We start from the raw sequence: 22,139 nt of genomic DNA on the forward strand, positions 1-22,139 counted from the left end.
TGTGTCCACAGGATTTCCAGACACTTTAAAGGGTAACAGTTTAAAATGGACAACAATGACAAAATTGTCGATTTCGAAATTACAAAATTGTTTGGTTTTTATGAGAAAACTGAGTGTGCTGTTATATTACAACGTGAGTAATTCTAAGGAGTAAAGGTTTTTAAGTATTTACCAGTGTTCATTTAAAAAACTTTAAAAGTAATTAGAAATTCATGAAGTTGCAAAAAATAGTGCAGAGAAGTTCTGTGTACCCTTCCCCCAGTTTCCTCCATTGGTAATGTCTTGCAGACTGTAGCCCAATATCAAAACCAGGAAATGACATTCTGCAAAGTCCATGGAGCTTATTCAGATTTCACCAGTTTAATACACACTTATTTGTGTGTATTTAAGTCTACGCAGTTTTATCACGTGTGTAGATTTGAGTGACCACACAGTCAAGATACAGAATTTTCATCACAAGAATCCTGCTACTCTTTTATAGCCATGCCCTTCCCTAACCCCTGGCAACCTCGAATTTGTTCTCCATCTCTATTACTTTATTTTTTCTTTTTCAATTTTAGCATATATTTTAGTTATGTGTATTTCCTAATGTGTAAGTTTAGAAATAGAGATGCAAAGGCAACAGGGCCATGATTTTCAAGTAAAAGGTAGAAAAACGTCCTTAAAGAATGTAATAAAGAAAAGGAAGATGGGAGAGGTTAAAAACTTAAGATTTATGTTAAAATTGCAAGCAAGAAGTGTTACCAAAATAAATAAGTAGTTCTGGAACTAAAGCCCAGTGTATTAGATTTTGATATTTCAAGTTTCAAGGCAAATATGATCTTATGATCTTCCCAGATGTCCAAATAGGAGAAACTAAAATTTGAGTTTTTCTAGCTACAGATCTTAATGACATTTTTAAAGGTTGGGAATTTAGAGCCAAGCGTGCCTGGTTGATTTTCAGAGGAGAAATTATTCTGAGGACCTGGAGTTGCTGGCAGGGTTCCCTTAGTTCTTAATTTCCACCTTTGCCCTCAGACTTCTCTCAGGGAGGTATGTGCATGCCGGACACCCAGGCATCCACAGGAGCTTCCTTCTACTTCCCCAGGTTGCAGTGGCTGCTCCCTCTAGAAGGGGTTAGGGAGAAGCAAAGCAACTCCAGCAAAAAAGATGGCGAACTAGATGAAGCAAGAATGGCAAAATATTGGTAATCATTTGAACAGAGTGGGGGTGACTTGGGAGTTTTTTACGCTGTTCACTTTACTTTTGTGTGGTTGAAATTTTTCATATTAAAATTTAAAAGAGAAACAAATCAGAAAGCAAGAGATTATATTTGAATAAGAAAGTCAGAGCCTTCTGAGGACAGCACATGCCAGGATCTGACCTTTGAAAATAAAAACAATCCAGTTTTTTTTTTCGTAATTTTTGAATTTTATTTTATTTATTTTTTATACAGCAGGTTCTTATTAGTTATCTATTTTGTATATATTAGTGAATACATGTCAATCCCAACCTCCCAATTCATCACACCACCATCCTCCCCCACCACCGCTTTCCCCCCTTGGTGTCCATACATTTGTTCTCTACATCTGTGTCTCTATTTGTGCCTTACAAACTGGTTCATCTGTACCATTTTTCTAGGTTCCACATATGCGCGTTAATATGTGATATTTGTTTTTCTCTTTCTGACTTACTTCACTCTGTATGACAGTCTCTAGATCCATCCATGTCTCTACAAATGATGCAGTTTCGTTCCTTTTTATGGCTGAGTAATATTCCATTGTATATATGTCCCAAATCTTCTTTATCCATTTGTCTGTCAATGGGCATTTAGGTTACGTCCATGACCTGGCTATTGTAAATAGTGCTGCAATGAACATTGGGGTGCATGTGTCTTTTTGAATTATGCTTTTCTCAGGGTATGTGCCCAGCAATCCAGTTTGTTTAGGTGTTGAACTTAAAAAATAAAAAAAAGTTGGACTTATTCTTCTCATTCAGTTACTTACAGAGGGCCTACTGTGTGCCATGTACCATTCTAGACGTTGAACAAAACATAAGAACCCCTGCCTTTTGGATAGCTTTACATTATGTGCAGGAAGTATGTCATTAAACATAGAATATATCTGATGGTGGTAAGTGCTATGGAGAAAAATGAGACAGCAGAGATGATGTTGGGGGTTGCATCATCTGGGGTGGCCAGGGAAGACTTCATAGAGAAGGTGACCTTTCAGCAGAGACCTGAAGCAGGGAAGAAGGAGGCTGGGCAGGTCTCTGGCAGAGGGGAGCAGCAGGTGCAGAGGCCTTGAGGTGAGTGTACCTGTTGTGTGAGGAACGGCAGGAAGGTCAGAGTGGCTAGGCTATGGCAACTGAGTAATGGCCTCCCTGAGATGTTCATGCCCTAGTCCTCAGGCCTGTGACTACGTTATCTTTTATGGTAAAAAGACCTTTGCAGATGTAAGTTAAGGATCTTCACATGGAGTGATCTTGGATTATCCAGGTGGGTTCATTGTGACTACAGAGCTCCTTAGAGGGAGGCAGGAGGTCAGAGAGGAGAGGAGATGCTATGTTGCTGGCTTTGAAAATGGAGGAAGGGGCTGCAAGCCAAGGAACGTACGTGGCCCCTCAAAGCTGGAAAAGGTAGAGAAACGGATCGTCCCCTGAAACCTCCAGGAGGAATGCAACCCTGCTTCCAACACCTTGATTTTATTTTATTTTTTGGCCACGCTGTGTGGCTTATGGGATCTTAGTTCCCCGACCTGGGATTGAACCCGTGCCTCCTGCAGTGGAAACGTGGACCACCAGAGAGTTCCCCCAACACCTTGATTTTTGACTTCTGGCCCCCAGAACTGTAAGAGAATAAATGTGTGTCATTTAAAGCCGTAAGTTTGTGATAAGTTGTTAGGATATCAGTAGGAAACTAACACAGGGATGTAGTGAGCAGACAGGGCTAAGAGAAGGAGAGATGGTCCAAATTCAAAAGGCACTTAATCTGTTAACAGAACTTGAACTTTTATTCTGAATGAGATGGGAAGCCATTGAAGTGTTTTAATCAGAGGAGTGACAAGGTCTGACTTATATGTTAAAAGGGATCATTTTCGCTGCCATGTGAGGAATATGCCGGGGGACAAGGCCGGCAGCAGGGAGACCAGTTTGAAGGCTTCATGATGGTTTGGACCAGGACTGTGCTGGTAGAAGTGGGTGGAGTCAGGGTTGCCGATGGCTTGGGTGTGGGGAGAGGAGGAAGAGTCAGCAGGACTCCAGGGCGTTTGGCCTGAGCAGCAGGGTGGATGAGGGTGCCGTTGCTAATGAGGGGAGAATGGTGGGGTGAGCAAGTGTGGGGGGAAGACCCGTACTTGGATGTGAGGCTGCAGATGACTTCTGGGCTGGACTCAGGGTTGAAGCTGTAAATCCGGAAGCAGTCAGCACATGGATGGTATTTAAAGCCGGGAAGCTGAACGAGATCATTAGGAAAGTGAGTGTAGATAGAGGAGGAGATTAGGGGTTGGGCCCTGGCACAGACAGTGAGTAGACGATAAGCAGACCGAGAAGGCGCTACCTGTGAGCTGGGAAGAAACCTAGGGTGCACAGTCCTCTGAACCAAGGGAGAGCAGTTTTCAAGGAGGTGAAAGTGATCAAAGGTAATAAGCGGTCAGGTGAGAGGAGGACTGAGAAGAGACTGCTGGGTTTAGCAATGGGAGGTCAGTGGTGTGTCCTCCCCAGGTAGACTTCATTATGTCATTGTGTGACTGGAACAGTGACACTTTTTCCCCTGTTGTGGGCCTCACTGGTAACCTTAATCCAGGCAGAGTTAATAAAGCTAGTTTTTGAGACAGGGTTGTTTTTTTTTTTTTTCTTTTAATGCTGCAATTCATAGTTGTGCTATAAAGCAAAATGCTGGAGACATTTTTATTAGCAAATTCTTGCAGCTGAGGCTTACTCAGTGGGGCTTTTACTGGGCAGGGCCAGTCCAATCCTGGTGTATTAAAGAAAGACCATTAGGCCTTTGGAAAATTCAGGCTCGTAAACTTTCTAGATTTAATGTAATTTAAGAAATCAAAACAATTAGATTTCCTTTTGGTGAGACTCTTTAAAATTTACTTGTGAAAGTTTAACTAGGTGTTTTTCTTGTTGATTTTTTCCCCTTTCAGGATTAAAAGAAATTCTTAAAGCCTGTCATTTTTGTTCCCCTCTAAAAGAAGAATAAAAAGGTGACCCTCTCTCTATCATTCGCTAAAGAATTGTTGGCACATTCCTGTGTTCAATACCTAATCCTAGATACAATCCTGATCCCTTTTTGGAAGTAATTCTCACCTCTAGCTTTTTATAAATCCCTCAAAGAGCTTTATTGTTTGTTTTCCAGGATTAAACTGTATCCTGAATATTGTTTTCTACAGAAGAGGCCCTGTGGTCTAGGGGTTAGCGGTGGGGATGATGCACCACCGGAACATCAGCTCTTTGTCCCCACGACCCTGCTGTACAAATTTCAGATTGTGTCATTTAAGACAATTTGACAGTTTCTTCGAAGCTGATGTAAAAAAATGTTTTCGGCTTCCAAGATTTTTAAGGTCTGACATATATTTGAGAGTTCTTGAAAGTCTCTGAAAAGTTTCCGTGTTTTAAAGTGGCTGGAATTCATACAGTTTAGTACTCATTAAAACTCATCCAGAACGTTTAATTGGGACATTCTAGTTTGTAGTCACTGAGCATTGAATTTGGATTCTCCTGAGATGATGGTGATTCACTGGCTTCATCTAACAAAGTGCAGCCTTGTAGCTAAGTTTTGGACTGCAGAATTACAAAGGTTACCCGCTGTTGGGGGCCAGTCTTGTGAGCCAACTCGACTGTGAGGGCAGAGACCAGAACTTTTCCCTGTAGCTTCCCCAGCCATGGGCAGGTGGCCGCAATCTGGTCATGTCCGTGGGGTGTCACCCACCTGCAAAAGGTGTCAGTTAGGCAGGTTGAGGTGGAAAGTAGATAAGAATTGCTGGCCTTAGTGCCCGCATACACTTGGTGCCCAACGTATGTTTTAATTGACTGACTGATACCCATATCAACGTTCTGTAAGGTGTCTTCTGGAGGACACTGGGCTGCTGAGACACTCCTTGTAAGAAGAGTTCAGGAGCCAGATAAGTTCGAGGAATGCAGCCTCTTATATTTCCTTCTTAGAGGTATGCAACACGTGTCAGTCTGTGAAAAGCTCTGAGAAGTTCTGCAGTGAAGAGTCCTGCTTAGTTTTGTTTAAACCAGTGTTTTCTAACTCGTGTGACCGTGGGATCCTTTTTTAAAGTAACTTATTAATACCCTAAGGAGCTGCTATTCTATTGAATATGCTTTGGGAAGTGCTGGTCTGTGTAGTGAAATAAGGAGTCTGGGTTTTTCATCTAGTAGTTACATTTCATAAATTCTACAAAATTTTACATTTTATAATTTTTACAAAAAAGGGCTGATGTATCCCAGGGATCAGAGTAAACTGCCGTGTGGTTAGCTAGCACTTGTGTGCCTTTGAGAACCCATGAGGGTGTCTGTGTGTTCACCCGTATACTTTATTTATACCCTGAGTTGCAGGGGCCTGTGAGAGAAATACTCTGCTCTGGAGCTATTTGAGCTGTAGTCTGGCTCCGTCACAGCTGATGTTGGTCTGTCCCTATCTGTGCTTCATGATTGTCTAGTGCTGAGACTCACTTTGACACAGACAGATGGACAGACACCACCCAGTGTCATGGACAGGCTCAGCTGTGGACCAAAGATGCCAAAAATAAAACCATGGGGTTCTGTCTCGTCGAAACTGGAACTCCAGTGTTACTGAGTCGTTATCCCATTCTTTATTGCCTGACCACTTGTGATCAGATGAGGGTTTGTTTCCCCGGTGCCCTTATGGCTAAGATGGAGAAGTGTGGGATGACAGTGTGGTTAAGTGGATTTGTAACTGATGCTGTGGCCGTGCCTGGGGTGGGCTGCTTAATGGACCCATGTCGGCCTGGGGGGAGGGCTCTAGTGGCTTGCCACGGCCTCCGTCCTCAGCCCCATACTGGTTAATTTTTTAAAATAATTAAGACATGAAGCCCCACAGACTGTATTTTGCAGATGACTTATGTAAAGGAAAAGTGGCATACCTACAATGGATGACAGAATTGAGATGCAAAAATTATATAAAGTGCTGGGGGTGGGTATGTGCGATGAGCTGGGATTTTAAATGGATAGAAAGTTTAGAAAGTTAAGAATTTATGTTTAAAACGTAATAGTGTGAGAGTAAGAAATGGGGACTTTTTTTTTTTTTTTAATTGCAACTTGTATTTAAAGATTCTGAAGATTGATAAATACCAAACTGAGGTTACTGTTGGCGAGAAAAGGATGTGGACACTGAGAGATGCATAGGAGTTTTAAGCTTATTGGTAATATTTCTTAAGCAGGGTGGTGTATCCGTGGGTGTTTCTAATGTATACCTTTTTGTCTGCCTTAAATATTTAATAAGATAAACGGACTCCAGAAGCTCTGGACCATACGTTCTGTAACCGTGAGGATGTATCTTCAAGTGAAGTAGCAAATTAGTATCTGATAAAATCCTTCTGTTCATGGCACTTGACAGTCTATATCTGGGGTATTTTTTAGTCCTGAGTATCACTTTTGAAGAGGGACACCAGAGATGCATAAATACTAGGGTACATTTTCAGAGATAATGGGTAGGGGAGCTAGTCCTATGACAGTTAGTTAGAGAAAATGGGTGTGTTTAGACCAGTGAAGAAGTGACTAAGGGGAAATGTGATGGCTGCCTTCAGCCATTTAAGGAGCTATCGGTATGTCTTTTTTGTTCCTCTTTTCCTATATTACTATCTTCTTTTTTTTTTTTTTAAGAAATTTATTTAAGTGTGTTGGGTCTTTGTTGCTGCACGCGGGCTTTCTCTACTTGTGGCGAGCGGGGGCCACTCTTTGTTGTGGTGCACGGGCTTCTCATTGTGGTGGCTTCTCTTGTGGAGCATGGGCTCTAGGCGTGTGGGCTTCAGTAGTTGTGGCTGGCGGGCTCTAGAGTGCAGGCTCAGTAGTTGTGGCACACGGGCTTAGTTGCTCCATGGCGTGTGGAATCTTCCTGGACCAGGGCTCGAACCTGTGTCCCCTGCATTGGCAGGTGGATTCTTAACCACTGTGCCACCAGGGAAGCCCTGTTTGGTTCTTTTTAAAAAAATAATAATAAAAAAAAAAATATATATATATATAGTGTCTTTGTCAATATTCTCTACTTTGTGAGACATTGTGCTCATAAGTTTCTTTCTTTAGATATGCTTTCCTTTAGTATTTTGAATATATTTATAATGGGGTATCCCACTCCCCAGGTTTTCCTTTTTAAGGCTTTCGATTAGCCTCCTTTTAGCCCTACTTGGTAGTGCCATGTCGGGCAGCTGCGCTGGTAAACAGTTGTCCCTTATTTTTTTCTGACAAATGCCCTGGATATAGGACAGAGTTAGATCTAAGTCAGATCAGATAAAAACAAGCCTCGAGATCAGAGCTTTCTAGCAAGCTGCCAGACAGGCCAAATAGTGACGGTTCTCTGGGGATGGTACTTTTGGAGAGCTATAAACCCATTTCGCCTCTCTGGGAGCTGCTAGACTGCTGGTTTTTACAGCTGCTATAGTTGGAGGCTGTTGGTTTTCAAGGCTACCATGGAGCTAGAGGATGAGGATAGGATTAATGCAAGTGAAAACAATGCAAAGGTTGCTATTCTTACCAAGATTCAGCCATTTTTCTTGAATAAATGCTTCTCAGAATGTTGCAAGCCTTTAGTTAATTTCTAGAGTTCTGAAAAAGTTGATTTTGACAGTTTTTGGCAGTATTCGTGGTGGTTTTGTGGAGGAGCAGATTTTTGGAGATCTTCAACTCTAGTCCTGGAAGCTAACTCCCTATAGGTGTTTCTCAAATGAGGCAATGAGAGTCTGCCATGCACATGCTGTGTGCGCTCTCTTTGTCTCATGTTCTCTCTCCTTGTCTGGGTATCTGATGTCTTGAAGTGGCCCCAAGGGAGTGTTAAGGAGCACAAGTTACCACGAACCACTGGTCATGACTCTTACGTTATGAGAAGTGAGGCTCAACCTGTGGGCGGACAGCAAGCAGAATGTGTTGCAGAGCCCAGATCATGTTGCTCTGCTGGATCAGTTTCTCGTTTTGCGAGCAGAGTCCATCTTTTGCAGTCTGCCCAGCTCTGTACATTATCCCATGATGAAGTATATCCATCATCCCCCAAAGTTAGGGTTGGAAGACAAGGCACTAATAGCTAAAATGGCCATTTCCTATGGATACTGTTGGGATTTGAAATTCAGTCCAGTCATAATATTAATTTCTCTATCAGATCTTACCATCCTAGATAATTGCTTGAGTTTTCTGTTAAAAAATTTTTTTAATCTACACATTTAAAATCTAAGTTTTTGCACATAGTATAAATCTGAATTTCTCATATGACCAGAAGTTTTGGGTTAGGGATATTTTATTACAGCTCTTTACTTCAGAGGTCATTGGTCTCTAGCTCTATAAGATGGAAATACAAGTGCTTATTGGTTAAAAAGTAAAGAGATTCTGTTCTGAAAAGCTGTGTATGATTTTATATCTATTAACGTGTTAGTGTGTATTTTATGCCTTTTATGTATTTGTGTATTTTTCTCTATATTTTATACATATATATGTATAAAATGATTTAAGCAAGTAGTTTAAAATGTGATATTAGTTGGTGTACAACAATTTTGAAATCTTGAAAGATAAAACAGGAAACATTTGCTTGTATTTTTTTTCGCCTCAGAGTGTTTTGTTAATGAGACATTTTATACTGCCATAAACCCAGGGCAGTAATAAAGGTGTTGATTGATTTTTGGATGACAAGGGACTTCTCTAATTGCAGAATTTGACATTTGTGTCACTTCTGCTGTTTTAGGTGAGCAAGACGTGGAAGGTGATTGCAGAAGATGAAGTACTCTGGTACAGACTGTGCCAGCAGGAAGGGCACCTTCCCGAGAGCAGCATCTCCGATTATTCTTGCTGGAAGCTCATCTTCCAAGAGTGCCGAGCCAAGGAACACATGTTAAGAACCAACTGGAAGGTAGGCAGTGGCCAATATCATTACCTGTAGGGGAATAGCCTGCAAGGACACAGGAATCCAAGCCTGGGATTAAACACCGAGTCCTTCCAATTTCATCCTGAGATTAACTGCCAAAAACAAAGCGAGGAGGAGGATGGTGAGCGTCCCTTCAGCTGTTGATTTGTTGCCCATTAGAGTACGTACGCTTGTTTCCAAGCGCACTGTTTGGCAGCATCCTGTTGTCCTCGAGGAGGGGTGAGGCTGAGGGACCGGCCCCCGTGCCTCTGACGGTTGGGGTCTTTGGGGTAGTGCTCAGTGCAGCCCCTTTCTGCTGTCACCATCTCCCTGGACGGACCAAGAAAGCACCACCTGAATACAAAAGAGGGGCTGAAAGTGCTATTTCCAGTAAATTGTAAGAGGGAGATCATTAAGCATCTCTAAGTACTGTCTTCTCTTCCCTCACATAACCCATTGGCTAGCTTCCATAGCATTTATCACTTCAAACTTTCTACAGAAATATTAGATCACAGCTATGAATTTGCACAGAATGGTGTTTCTGTAGAAAATAACTGTCAAGAACAGTGTTTACATAGAGCTGTTTAAGGCATGACCAGACGACAGTGTGGTGCCCGTCTCTTCCCACCTGGGTAGCTGGATATTCAGTTGGAAGGAAGGGACAGAACTGTGTTCTTGCCCCTCCTGTAAAGGTCAATCCTAATAGACTTTGAGATTAACAAGCTTTTGCTCATTACTGATGGTGACATATTGCCTATGTGCATGTCTGTCCCCAGTCACCTCATAACCTGATTAGTGACCGATACTCTTGATATGGGCAGCGTCACAGTCCCTAGCAAAGTTAATAAGAGTAGCGTTCCTCTAACGCGGGTTTCTCAGCCCCAGGAGTAGTGCCACCTGGGACCGATACTTTGCGGTAAGGGCTGTCCTGGGCGTTGCAGGATCTTCCGCAGCATGTGCAGCCTCTCCGCAGTGTATGCCAGGAGCGTCCTCTTCCTCCCTCGCAGCTCTGACAACCAAAAAGTCTTCAGACCAGTCCGAAGTCCCCTGAGGGCAAAATCAGCCCTGGTTGAGAACCATCCTTCTAAAGAGGATTAGCATAGGCGTCCTTAGGCCATGAAGACCCTCCACTAAGTACAGATCCCTCTGGTCCCGCTCTGTGAATCCACTCCAGGTAATAAACTCGCGTGGAGGGCCCCCCTCGCCCTCTTGCCCATTTGCTTGGTTATGTCTGTGTGAAGAACATAAGTGAGAGCAGGCATTGGGTTTGCCAAAGCTGCTTAGACAGGCTGGGGGCCGGAAAGCAGAGGGTCTGACCCTGGCAGGAGGAGCCATAATTTAAGGAAAGCTTGAGAGTGAGGCATTTGCTAGGGCCTTTCTGTCCGGGAAGGAGGGATACTTTTGAGATGTGTGAGCATGAGAGCTGGAGATATTCCACGTACCCTGGCTCGAATTCATAAATGTCAGATTCTAAGAGAGAAAGCAGCAGCTGAGTTCTTTGTTTCCTCTTTGGTATTAGAAAGCTAGGGAGGGAAGCAGGTACACCCTCCTCATCCAGGCAGAAGTGAAGGTGTTTAAAGACCCGCCTCATAGCATCTGGCACTTAATGCCAGTACACAGATGACATACAATCTAACTGAACGTCTGTTTTGTTGTTTTTCTCCAACAAGCCCAAAGCCATGTGTTTGATAAGTGCTCAGTAAGAGGTCGTTGCTTGAATGACCTGGAGTCAAACTGCAGGGAGACTGGAGGGAGGCTTCTCTTTGGAGGGTCTCAGGCCCATTTCCTGCACTGTTACCTCTGAGGACTACAGAAGTGAGATGTCAAGTGACGACTCTTGCATTAACTGTAGTGATGGGATTCTTGTGATTCTAGAATGAAAGGAATTCTTGTGAAAACATGAAAGGTAGTGCAGAGCAAGATGCTTTCCCTTTGTGTGCCTCTGCTTTCTCATCTCTAATGTGGAGCTGAGAGTAGCTGCGCTCTTTGCACCGTCGTGAGGGTGACTGTCTAATGATATATCTAACACTCCTCCCACAGGGCGTGGCCTGTGTCTGCTGCTCAGTTAGCATTGGCCTTGGCACGCAGATGCTGTGGTTTGGTGCTATTCATGGTCAACCTCAGGATGGGTTGGGAAGGTGGTTTGGTTTGGCATCTCCTAGGTTGGTGTTTGAGGAAGCTGAGAAGGGACCCCAGGGTTCTCAGTACTTCCACACAGGGCATGACCTGTGAATGCAGGGACTGAGCTGGACCTGCAGTTCAGAGCCAGCGTGCAAATGATGTTCCTTTCCCTGGTGTTTGCATACACTCATTTCACTGTGGCATTCTAGGATCTCTCTAATCCAGAATACCAGTGTGGGGCTGGAGCCCTTGATGGGGAGGAAGCCACGTGATGAAACTTGGTGGAGGACGTGAGCACACAAGCCCTCTCCTTTTCTTTCGATAGCTTGTCCCTCAGAAGAGCTTTGCTGTTCTTGTCATTTTGGCTGTGGCCCTCGAACAGATGATTCTCAAGTCCTTCCCTTCCATCCCCGTGTCTCCACGGGCAGGACAGCCCCACGTGGATGTGTCCAGTTGTGTCCCTCAGCCTTGGACTTGGTCCTTGAGTTCAGTGAGATCACCATGCAGATCGTCGTGCACCGTGCCTGGAGTACAGCTGCTTAATAAACGTTGGTTTTAATGGAACGGATGTCGTCATCTGTCTCCTAATAATGTAAAGAGTAATAGTAACTGCCGTTTATTGAAGACCTGCTGTGTGCTAAGAACTGTGCTTGCCGCTCACACACACTATTTCTAACCCTTGTGCTGGAACAGCAAAGTTGAGATTATGGATGGCTTGGTATTTTTTTTTTAATTGAAGTATATAGTAGACTTACAATATTATTTCAGGTGTACAGCAAAGCACTTCAGTTATGTGTGTGTATTTTTTGATGGCTTGGTGTTCTTGAATACCTTTATTCATGCTTGCTTTTTGGCTTAACTGTCCTGCCCTGCCCTTCCCAACATGCCACATGTAAATACTTTCTATTCTTCAAGATTCCCTTTATTTTTAAAATAATTATTTTATTTATATATATTTTGAATCAATAAATAAACAATCGTGATGCAGTAAATCAAAAGTCATAAAAGGGCATATACTGGAAAATACATCTCCCTCTCACCTCTCTCCACCTACCACCTAGTTCCCTCCTCAGGAGCAACTGTGTTATGGGTTTTAGGGTTTCCTTTAAATACCTTTTCCATGAACCTCTGACCTCTCAATCAGAAACAATTGTCTTTTCTTTTCCCCATCCTTATTATCTTGTTGTATATACTTTTAAATTTTATTCTGAGAGCATTTATAAGGGGTGTTAACAGGTAAAATACCATTAACTACCTTCTCTGCTCTGACCTGAACTTTTGAAATACACTTTATACGTTTCTTCACCAGCAGCCCACTGGAGTAGAGTGGCTAACACCCTGTAAGCCCCTCAAGGACCGGGCCGGCGCCTCGTGCCCCCCATGCCCGGTCGTTTCATTCGGTGTGTTTGTAACTCATACGTACAGAGCTGGACACAGTAGCTGTCTTTGTCCTTTCGAATGTCTTGATAGCCATGGACATGGTCCATGCCGTGAAAAAAACTGCCATGAATGTAGTCGAGAGCGAAATGCTTTGTCTCCTGGCTATCCAGAGAATGGTATAAACTGCACCCCCTTTTCTTATGCAGAATCGCAAAGGCGCCGTGAGTGAGCTGGAACACATTCCTGACGCAGTTTTATGTGATGTGCATTCTCACGATGGTGTTGTCATTGCTGGGTAAGCGGAAACAGTTTCTCAGTTAATGTTCTTCATGCTAAGGGCTTTCGCTTTCACGGACCACCCTCTGCTTCCCAGCCGCCTCGTTCTCCTTGGGAGTGTGGCCTTCCCGCTTTCACCCTTGTGGAGGTGGGCGTCGCCGTGACCCTGTCCTCCACTAGTTGAGAGCTCTGAGCTAGCGGTGAGAAGCGAGTGGTGTGGAGCGGCTCTGTAACCCATTTGTGTCAGTGTATCTTTTGAGCTTTTAACTCGCTCTTACGGCATGTTCTGTTGGATTTTCATTAAGGCAAACAGTTTATTTTATGAAGACATAAAAAAGTCAAGCAAGAATGTTAAGTGTTGGCAGAAACAGGTGCTATTCTTGACCTCTTGTTCTGAAGCCTTTATTATGAGGAAGGGCTGTGGCCGCAGGTAATCTTCCTTCCCCACCACACGGCTCGTGTTTGCAGCTAACTTGTCCTGAAATAGGCTTTTTGTTTGTCTCCACTGCTGAGAAATTTAATTTTAACTTCTGTAAATTCCTTTGGCTTCTGTTCCAAAAACCACTTTCATGAATTCTTCATATTTTATTAGAGATGTTTTTATGTGTTTCTTTATAATAAGAAGATAACGTTCTTCTTGGATTAACAAGATGTCTTGAACTAGAGCCTCACATTGTGTACTTAATGCCATAGAGACCAAGACACTTAAACTTCTGAGTCTGGATTGACTTCAGAGTGAGACACCCAAAAGGTTTCTACCTGGAGGAGCAAACAAAAACAAACCTTGGACTTAACAGCTTAGTAGTAGGAGAGAGTTTTTCGTGTGTGTGTGTGTGTGTGTGTGTGTGTGTGTGTGTGTGTGTGTGTGTGTCACGGGCCCAGCCGCTCCGCGGCATGTGGGATCTTCCCGGACCAGGGCACGAACCCATGTGCCCTGCGTTGGCAGGCGGACTCTCAACCACTGCGCCACCAGGGAAGCCCGAGCCTTTTTCTTTAAAGAAAACTCCTTCAGAAGCATTCCTTAATTGAAATTTCCAAGGGTCAGATTATTTTAATATTTTGTGGTCCGTAGTACCTATGTAAAAGTATTTTGCTTCAAACAAGATAAGCCTTAGGAGGAACACTTTCCATTAGCTTGTGTTTTACTAGCCATGATGTCGAGACCAGTAAATACCCTTCTTGGGAGTGCTATAGAACTATTACTTTTAGAAAAATTAATGGACCAGAAATCTAGAATTTTGTCCATTCAGTTATCAGTGTGGCTCTAGGCTTCTGCCCCTCATTGCTCAAGTATGGGCCTGAGAGCTATGCTAGGTAAGATCCTTTTCACCTGCTAATTCTGAGATTCCTCAATAACTCCCAAAGGGACTGGGATCATTCTAGCTTAAAGAGGTCTCCTGATGTGTCAGAGGCCTTTGAGGACAGACTATTGAGATTGAACTGAAAGAGTCATAAGAGGGATTAGAAATAAGGGAGACGATTCTCGAAAGCCAATTATGCATTTCTTATCTGGACACGGACCTCACAAAAGGCAGCTTGGCCACTAGTCCAGATGCCAGTCCTTTTCCTGCCTCTCCGTTCCCTCGAGGCCTGCTCAACATCACAGATTATGCCAGCACAAAGCAAAGCGATGGCAGAGCTTAGTGGATCGATAAGATGAAACTTGATCTGTGGGTCAGAGAGGCTCCTCATGGCCCCTCTTTCTAAGAGAACCTTACGTTTATGGCCTAGCATCAGATACTTCAATCTTGCTTGTATATAGAGCATTTTGTGTTTATCATTAAAATTTTATCTGGTGGTTACGATGCTTGTTTTCTGGGTCAGATCTTGAATCCCTTTTCATTTGAGACAGTGGTGTTTGTGGTTACCTCATTCCCAATCAATGTTGTATTCACCAGGCTTTCTGCAGTTATGTATCTCCAAGGAGCTTCTTAAAGAGACAGTGGCCATCTCACCATTTCCTTCTCTTTTACTTCTCTTGCATTTCTCCTATTTTTCTTCTTCCCTTCCCTTTTCTCTATTTTTTTTTTTTTTACACAAGTAGAATCTGTTCAGTTGCTTAGTTTTTTAATATCTGCAGCTGACCGATGTGACATTTTTGCACTTAAACCTGTTAAATGTATTTTATATAATTGATGAAGATTATGTTGCAGAATCTTGCCCCAGGTTCTTCCCAGCTTTTCAGTCCTTTTGTGTAAATGTTCCTAGTTTGGAGCTGCATTGCTTAGGCTTAGACTAATTTGTGTCACACTTAAGCTTAGAGTGGACCCAGTCTTGGCTCTGCCTTACTCTTCTTTGTGTGCAGAACCGGGGCACCCTTCAGATGCGCATTCACTCGGAAACGCTGAGACACTCAAGTCCCTGTCCGGTGAAAGGACCTGGACGCCTCTTACCTGAGGCTTGTTTTTCCAGCAGAGGAAACAGACGTTATTCTCAAAGCTTTTGATCTTTCACTCTTGTCCATGAGTGTTTGCCTCCTTTCCTACCTCATGGGTGATAGTTTTCCAATTACCTTTTCCTGATGTTTGGAACCTTTGAAATTTGTTCCCAACCTCCCTTTTTCCTCATTACTCTTCCCAGGGCACCTTTGGTTTTTCCGCCCCTCACACTGTCCTAGTTACCTCTGACCATGTCTTTTTTTAACTTGAGATGCAATTTCCAGACCATAAAATCCACCCTTTAAAATTGTGTAAGTCAGGGCTTCCCTGGTGGCGCAGTGGTTGAGAGTCCGCCTGCCGATGCAGGGGACGCGGGTTCGTGCCCCGGTCCGGGAAGATCCCACGCGCCGCGGAGCGGCTGGGCCGGTGAGCCATGGCCGCTGAGCCTGCGCGTCCGGAGCCTGTGCTCCGCGACGGAGAGGCCACAGCAGTGAGAGGCCCGCGTACCGCAAAAAAAAAAAAAAAAAAAAAAAAAAAAAAATTGTGTAAGTCATTGATTTTTTAGAATACTCACAAGGTTGTTTGTGTAACTGCCCACCATTATCTAATTCTAGAACGTTTTCGTTACCCCCAAAAGAAACCCAGTCCCTGTTTTTTCCCGTCCAGCTCAAGTCTTGCCTCCTCCCACAGGTTCCATGGGGCGCTAGCCTACTAGCGCTCCCTGCCGCTCCGCCCCAGCGTCTCCCCTCCGCCCACCTCCGGAGGGGTGATTATCTGTAGCTTATAGGGCAGCTAATCACGCGGCCTTGAGGCTTCGCCTAAGCATTTTTGTCTTAACTTGACAGCCATGTATTTTTTTTTTCAGTTAATTTGTAAGCATCTTTAAAAACTAGAGGTGATATATAGTATTTCATTAAATGCTCTGTAGTACTAATACATTTTTTTAGTCTGAAAAAAAGCATTAGCATTTGATAGACTCCCTTCCCCCAACCTGTATACTACATGTTACATGGGAAGCTGGAGGAATTCCTAATTTCTTTTGTCTGTTCTCCGGTTTCTTAGTTTTTTTCAACTTAGAATCATACAGCTTGAAACCTGGAAGGAACTTAGAGATTCTCTTCCGAAACGCTCATTCTGGGTGAGGTAGCTGAGGCTCCGTTAGGTCCGGGGAGTGGGGATGGCATCCGTGCCCTGTGTGCCCCCGCTGTGCTTCTGTGGGGGGTGTGCAGAGAGCCGGGCCCCAGCGCTGCCTTCTCCAGCCCTCGCTCGCTACTCTGATGGCTTGGCTATTATAGCATCACTTTGGTTTCTTTTATGGCATGTATGGACCTTTCCTTTCTGTTAAAAATGAAAACAGTAGTAAAACCACATTGTCTTTGCAAAACTGTTAGAAAGTGGAGAAGAGAAATCCACCTAAATCCCAGCATGCTACCACAATTTCCGTTGTGGTTTTTGGGGTGTACCGTTTATTTTTCTGCCTGTTTTTTTTTAATACTTTTTTTTTTTTTTTTTTTTTTTTTTTTGCGGTACACGTGCCTGTCACTGCTGTGGCCTCTCCCGTTGCAGAGCACAGGCTCTAGACGCACAGGCTCAGTGGCCATGGCTCATGGGCCCAGCCGCTCCGTGGCATGTGGGATCTTCCCAGATCGAGGCACAAACCCGTGTCCCCTGCATCGGCAGGCGGACTCTCAACCACTGTGCCACCAGGGAAGTCCTAATACATATTTTAATTGCTGGATTTAGGCAGATGGATTTTTTTTGTTCCCCAGATTAAAAAATTATTTTAGGGACTTCCCTGGCAGTCCAGTGGTTAAGACTCTGCACTTCCACTGCAGGGGGCACGGGTTCGATCCATGGGTGGGGAACTAGGATCCTGAATGCCATGTGGCACAGCCAAAAAATTTTAAAAAAGAAATTATTTTAAAATGCCTTCATAATCCTCAACTTCTTTCCCATTTAGCTTTTTGCCTTGAAGTCTCTAAACCATCCCTGAAACCCGGTCTCCTGAGTGCACCTTCCTTTTTTTCGGTCAGTGCCATAAATAAAGATAAAGATCAAGAGTTTGATCTTGTTGACTGTACCGTCTTAAAATGGTGGGGGCCGTGTATTAAGCATGTTTGTAACCTCAGAGCCTAACACGAGTCCCAGCACCGAGGAAACTTTGGGGAAGGTATGTATAGAAGGAAGACTCCTTGCACTTCTGAGACCCCGCACTCTCTGAGCCTCCTTACCACATCTTTGACTTACCAAACTCTTACTCTGGCCCTTCCTCGTGCCTCTCTGTGGTGTCATGTGGCCACTTAGCAGTGATATGCAGCATCCCAGAAAATACCGGAAACAGTTGTTTTCTTTGCTGGTCAGGTAAGTGGAATTTCCTTCAAAGGTGACTAAGTATGTAATTCAAATACAACCTTTGTTTTTTTTCTGGCTAAAATTTCCCATTTCTTTAACCTGAGAATAATTTGTGCTGAGAAGCCACCAATCTCTGCTATAAGCCACCTGTCTCTTTCTCTCAAGAGCTCAGCCTTTGTTTTCTTTGTAATCTCTTGGCGTTCCTGAAATGCAGTGAGGTTTAGTGTGTGCCTTCCTTGGATTTAGAAGAAGAGATGTTATCTAGAAAGTTGGTTGATAATAAGTGATTAGGAAGCATGGTGTTTGTTTCTTTGTTTTTGTTTGTTGTGAGAGCTCCGAGAAGTTGAGAATGTCTCTCAAATTATACGTTTATCAAATTATACGTTTATCATTGAGGGAAAAGACTAGAAGGCATGAAGGCTCTGATGGCATCCCCGTCCTGTTTTGTGAGGCCTAGACTGTCCTCTTTCTCCACAGTTGCACTCTGGGAGTTAAGGGTGTTGAAAACAGATGACATCATGAGTTCAGAAGGGTCACATTATAACCTGAGATGTAGGTCTGGGTATAATTTGCCAGGAATATATTAGCTTTACTGCCATCTAGTGAAGGAGAGCATCTCGGGTAAAACTTGCGGGAGAAAGTCAAGCGGGGGGCTCACTGGGAGCCTTGTGCCAGCTCTGCTAACCATTAAGCTATTAGCTCTGGAGAAGCTTTTATCAGATGCCCAGGAGTATGGTGGTGTTTTGCAATAAAGTCCCTCCTCACTGTTACTTAAGATTCGTAAGTCTGAAGCATTTCAGTTTGCATAAGAAAGCACACTATTCACATTAGAGGACCATTCCCCTCCCCCCGCCCCCGTTTTGGTTTTAAAAAACATCAAGCCCCCTCTTTGTGTCAAGGTTTTTCTCAACACTCCTAAATGCCTCTCCTTCCGTTTTCTACTGTGGTGATGTGCTTTTTTAGGGTGCAACTCTTGCCTTGACTGGAAGGAACAGTGACTGTGTGTCCACGTTTCTTCTTGTCAAGTGTGACTGGAGGGAAAACTGGATCGTCTGATGTCACCAAGTGCTAGGTGTCTTCTTTCCCTGAAAAGTACTCGGTTGTCCTGTTTGGTCTCCTGCATTTCCTCCGTCTCCATTCCCTCTGAGGCAAGTGACACCAAGCAAAACCGCCCACACGACTCTAGCAGCCAAGTGACCTCTGGCTGTCGTTCTGGCTTTTATCCTTACTAGAGCTCTGTCTGTCACAACCTGGACAGTCTAGAGGGTTGCTAGTCTTACGTAGACATGAAGCAACATTTTGAGCTTCCAGTTTATATATGTAAAATTTGGTGTCTGAATCTCTGGTTGGTTCACTTTGCCTATTGACACTTTATTGGAATGTTATCATTGTTTATAATTAAGAACTATTGGAAAATAATAGTTCAGACATAGGCACGTGTCTAAGGTAACTTGAAATATCTTGCTTTTAGCCATTTTTCTCCACTTTTCCCAGTAATTAAAAATGTACCTTTGTATTGACCATGTACCATGCCAAAATATGGCTTTGATCTGAAATAGTGTGTATTTGCCCTGACTTTTACAACACTTGCTATTCAGGAGCTGAGGACCTCAAGGATGGTGTTTATAATACTCTGCTGGCTTCATGTGAATGTATAAAAATGGATAATCCCTAGGATTACTTTGAGGCTCTTGAGATGATAACAGATGCTTTGTAAATACAGATAGGTGATAAAAATTGCATTAGATAAATGTCACCTGATATTTATACTTACTAAGGACTTGCTTTCTGTCTTTCTCCTTTTTAAAAAACTTTTTCTCTTGGCAGTTCCTTTCAACCTTGCGTTATATAGATTTTGTGCTGCTGCTTATTATGATATTGGATTGTTTCCCATAAGGAATTCGATCATTACCCGTTAGGGACCTCTTTTTATAAATACTTTTATTTATTTATTTTCTGCTGTGAGGTGTACATGCTTTTCTGGTAAATAAGTCTGAGGTAAGATATTGATAAGAGACCAGAGGAGAGCTTTACATTTATTATTATCCTTAATGAAGGAGCTCCAGAATATCCTTAATAAATACTGGTGAACTCATGACTGCATTTATCCATCTCTGGTTCTCCAAGGAATAATGGGAAGGGCCACAGCTACAGTAGCTCTGCATAATCATCATTGACTCTGACTCTATTGATTGTGATTAACCAAGATGTATGGAAAACAGTTTTAAGTGTGTAGTGCATGGATCTCGTAAGGTCCATTAAGATGTTCATTATTTTTCAATTGATGCATCTTAAGCTGCACTTGATGTTTGTAGTGGTGCATTTCCACAGAAAGACTGCACCGTGGGATTGAGTTCATTTTGTTAATTGCATAATACAACACAGTCATGTTTCATAGAAAACAGTAAATACTCTTGCTTTCATTGATTTGTAATCTTTGGTATTACTAAAGAAAGTATGGAGTATGTGTGACTAGCTCCTAAAACCTCTGCATGTTAAGGGCATAAACGTTTCTTGAAATGTGGGCACTGCACTTGTAGGGGCCTCTGCCTAATTGCTTTGTAGGCTTTAAACCACTTCCATCTTCTGAGTTTAAGTCAGAATCGTTCATTCAGTATGTACTAAGCACAGATGAATACTGCAGACACATTCCTTGCTGAGGGGAGGGGTACACATCCCTTGCTCATAGGCCAAAGGGATACAGTTACAGGTGGTTGCAGGACAGTGTGAGAGAGGTTAGGGTAGGGGAGGAGTGGGCACCGTAACACACTGACTGGGGAGAGGCACCTGGTGCAGAGGCTCCAAGTCAGGCAGGGTTTCTCCTGAGAAGTGACTTCGCCGTTGAGTCTGGAAGGGATGACTGGGAGTTGGCCAGGCAGTGTTTATTTATTTATTTGGCTGCACCAGGTCTTAGTTGCGGCGCGCAGGCTCCTTTAGCTGTGGCATTCGGCACCTAGTTCCCCAACCAGGGATCGAACCCGGGCCCCCTGCGTTGGGAGCGTGGAGTCTTGACCACTGTGCCACCAGGGAGGTCCCCAGGCAGAGTTCTGTATGGAGTGAGGATGCAAGTAACTTGCATAGATTCTGTGGCTCCTCACTCCCAAACCAAGGTGGGCCTGAAAGATCCCTTACAGCGTTTATTTTTCTGGTGAGTTGGATGGAAGACAGCTTCAGAATCCTTCTCAACACAGGGCTGTAGGCAGCCACTACTGATTTATTGGCTTTGACACGCAAATGGAACCATTTGCTGTTCCTGGCCTGAGGCCTCATAACAAGGCTCCTTTTGTCTGCTGTGCGAACTTGATCAGAATAGACGTGTGACTTTGGGGGTGGCTGTATGAGTATGGTCCTGTAGAGGGTGAAGTTTTACCAGCCATCCCACATGTGCTCCCACATCACCTGTGAAGCATGTGTAGGCGGCACCTTTGCATCTGCCCAGTCCCGCGCCCCTTGCCAGCATACTGAGCTTTTTTGTTGTTGGCTTCTTGCCTTCCAGTTGAGCTGTAGTGGTAGAATTGATGAGTGAGGATCAGGCGCTATGTCCCACAAGCCTGAGTCACAGTATTGGAAACAGTAAATTCCTTGTATTGCACTTAAATCGGGATGGTTCTTAAAAGCCATATGTGTTTACAGACACTCGTCGGAGGAGGCAGAGTGACTTGTTGACTAAAGCAGCAGTTAGAGAAAAGCCTGGGGACCCGGTTTGACCCCAGCTGTGCCGCTAAAATGTTTCTTGTGACCTTGGGTAAGTCACTTAACCTGACTTCCAGATCCTTAAATCAAAACAGTGCCCCAGGTTGTGAAGAGCCTTGAAAAAAATTTTTTTAGCAAATCACTGGCAGCTGGAAGCAGAATGGAACCATCCCCCCACAGCTCCCACCTGCTTGGCTCCTTAGGCGAGGAGGAAGATTCAAGGTTGTTTGCAGCTGTACAGCATTTCTTCCATTTTCTTCAGGTCTCCCAGTCCAAATAAGTAGTCTGCTTATTGGAAATGTACTAGTTAATGAAAGCTCTTCAGTGGTAAATCATTTTAAATTGGCAGTTGCTCTGGTGTGCCGAGCTTGAAAGAGGCTGTATTCCCATTCTTTCAACAAAAAATCAGCTGTGGCCTCTGACCTATTTATTTGGAGGTAAACTCAACGTTGCCAAGCATTAAAAAAGACTGGGAAAAGCATACAGCTTCACTGGCCCGAGCCGTGGGCCGGGATGTCCTTACTCGTTTGGAAAAGGCTTCTTTCTTCCTTAGTTTTTCGTTAGTGTTCTTACATCAGCTAATATATTAGTCGCAGTTGTACTTTGCACAGACACTAATTAGAGAGCCATCAACATTGGGGTCCAAAGGCTTACTGACAATGCAACTGTCATAGTGGTGTCTTAATTGGTTGAGTGTAATTGTCATTAGGCAGCCATAAAGACATCTGGAGCTCTGGAGAAAAATCGGCTCTTTCCCCTACCTTCCTTTCGTGTCTGTCCGTGCTTCTCCTGGCCGATGCTGTTATGCGCCTCTAGGTCACGTTTAGAGGTGGGTCCACGTCCCTCTGCCCCAGCCAGTGTCTTACCCTCATGAAAATGTCTGTTTC

The 22,139-nt window shown here is 43.7% G+C and overlaps 1 protein-coding gene across 3 annotated transcripts in view; it reads left to right on the forward strand.

Annotated features, from left to right (window-relative positions):
• FBXW8 (F-box and WD repeat domain containing 8) overlaps window positions 1-22,139 on the forward strand; it is a 114,841-nt gene that overhangs the window by 18,593 nt on the left and 74,109 nt on the right. For all 3 annotated transcript variants that reach the window (XM_067016026.1, XM_067016025.1, XM_059040357.2), the window contains exons 3-4: window positions 8,894-9,058; window positions 12,760-12,848. In XM_067016026.1, the coding sequence (XP_066872127.1) occupies window positions 8,894-9,058; window positions 12,760-12,848 (254 nt within the window). The remainder of the gene's footprint in view (window positions 1-8,893; window positions 9,059-12,759; window positions 12,849-22,139) is intronic.

This window comes from Kogia breviceps, chromosome 15 (assembly GCF_026419965.1).
Source record: "Kogia breviceps isolate mKogBre1 chromosome 15, mKogBre1 haplotype 1, whole genome shotgun sequence".
NCBI lineage: Eukaryota > Metazoa > Chordata > Mammalia > Artiodactyla > Physeteridae > Kogia > Kogia breviceps.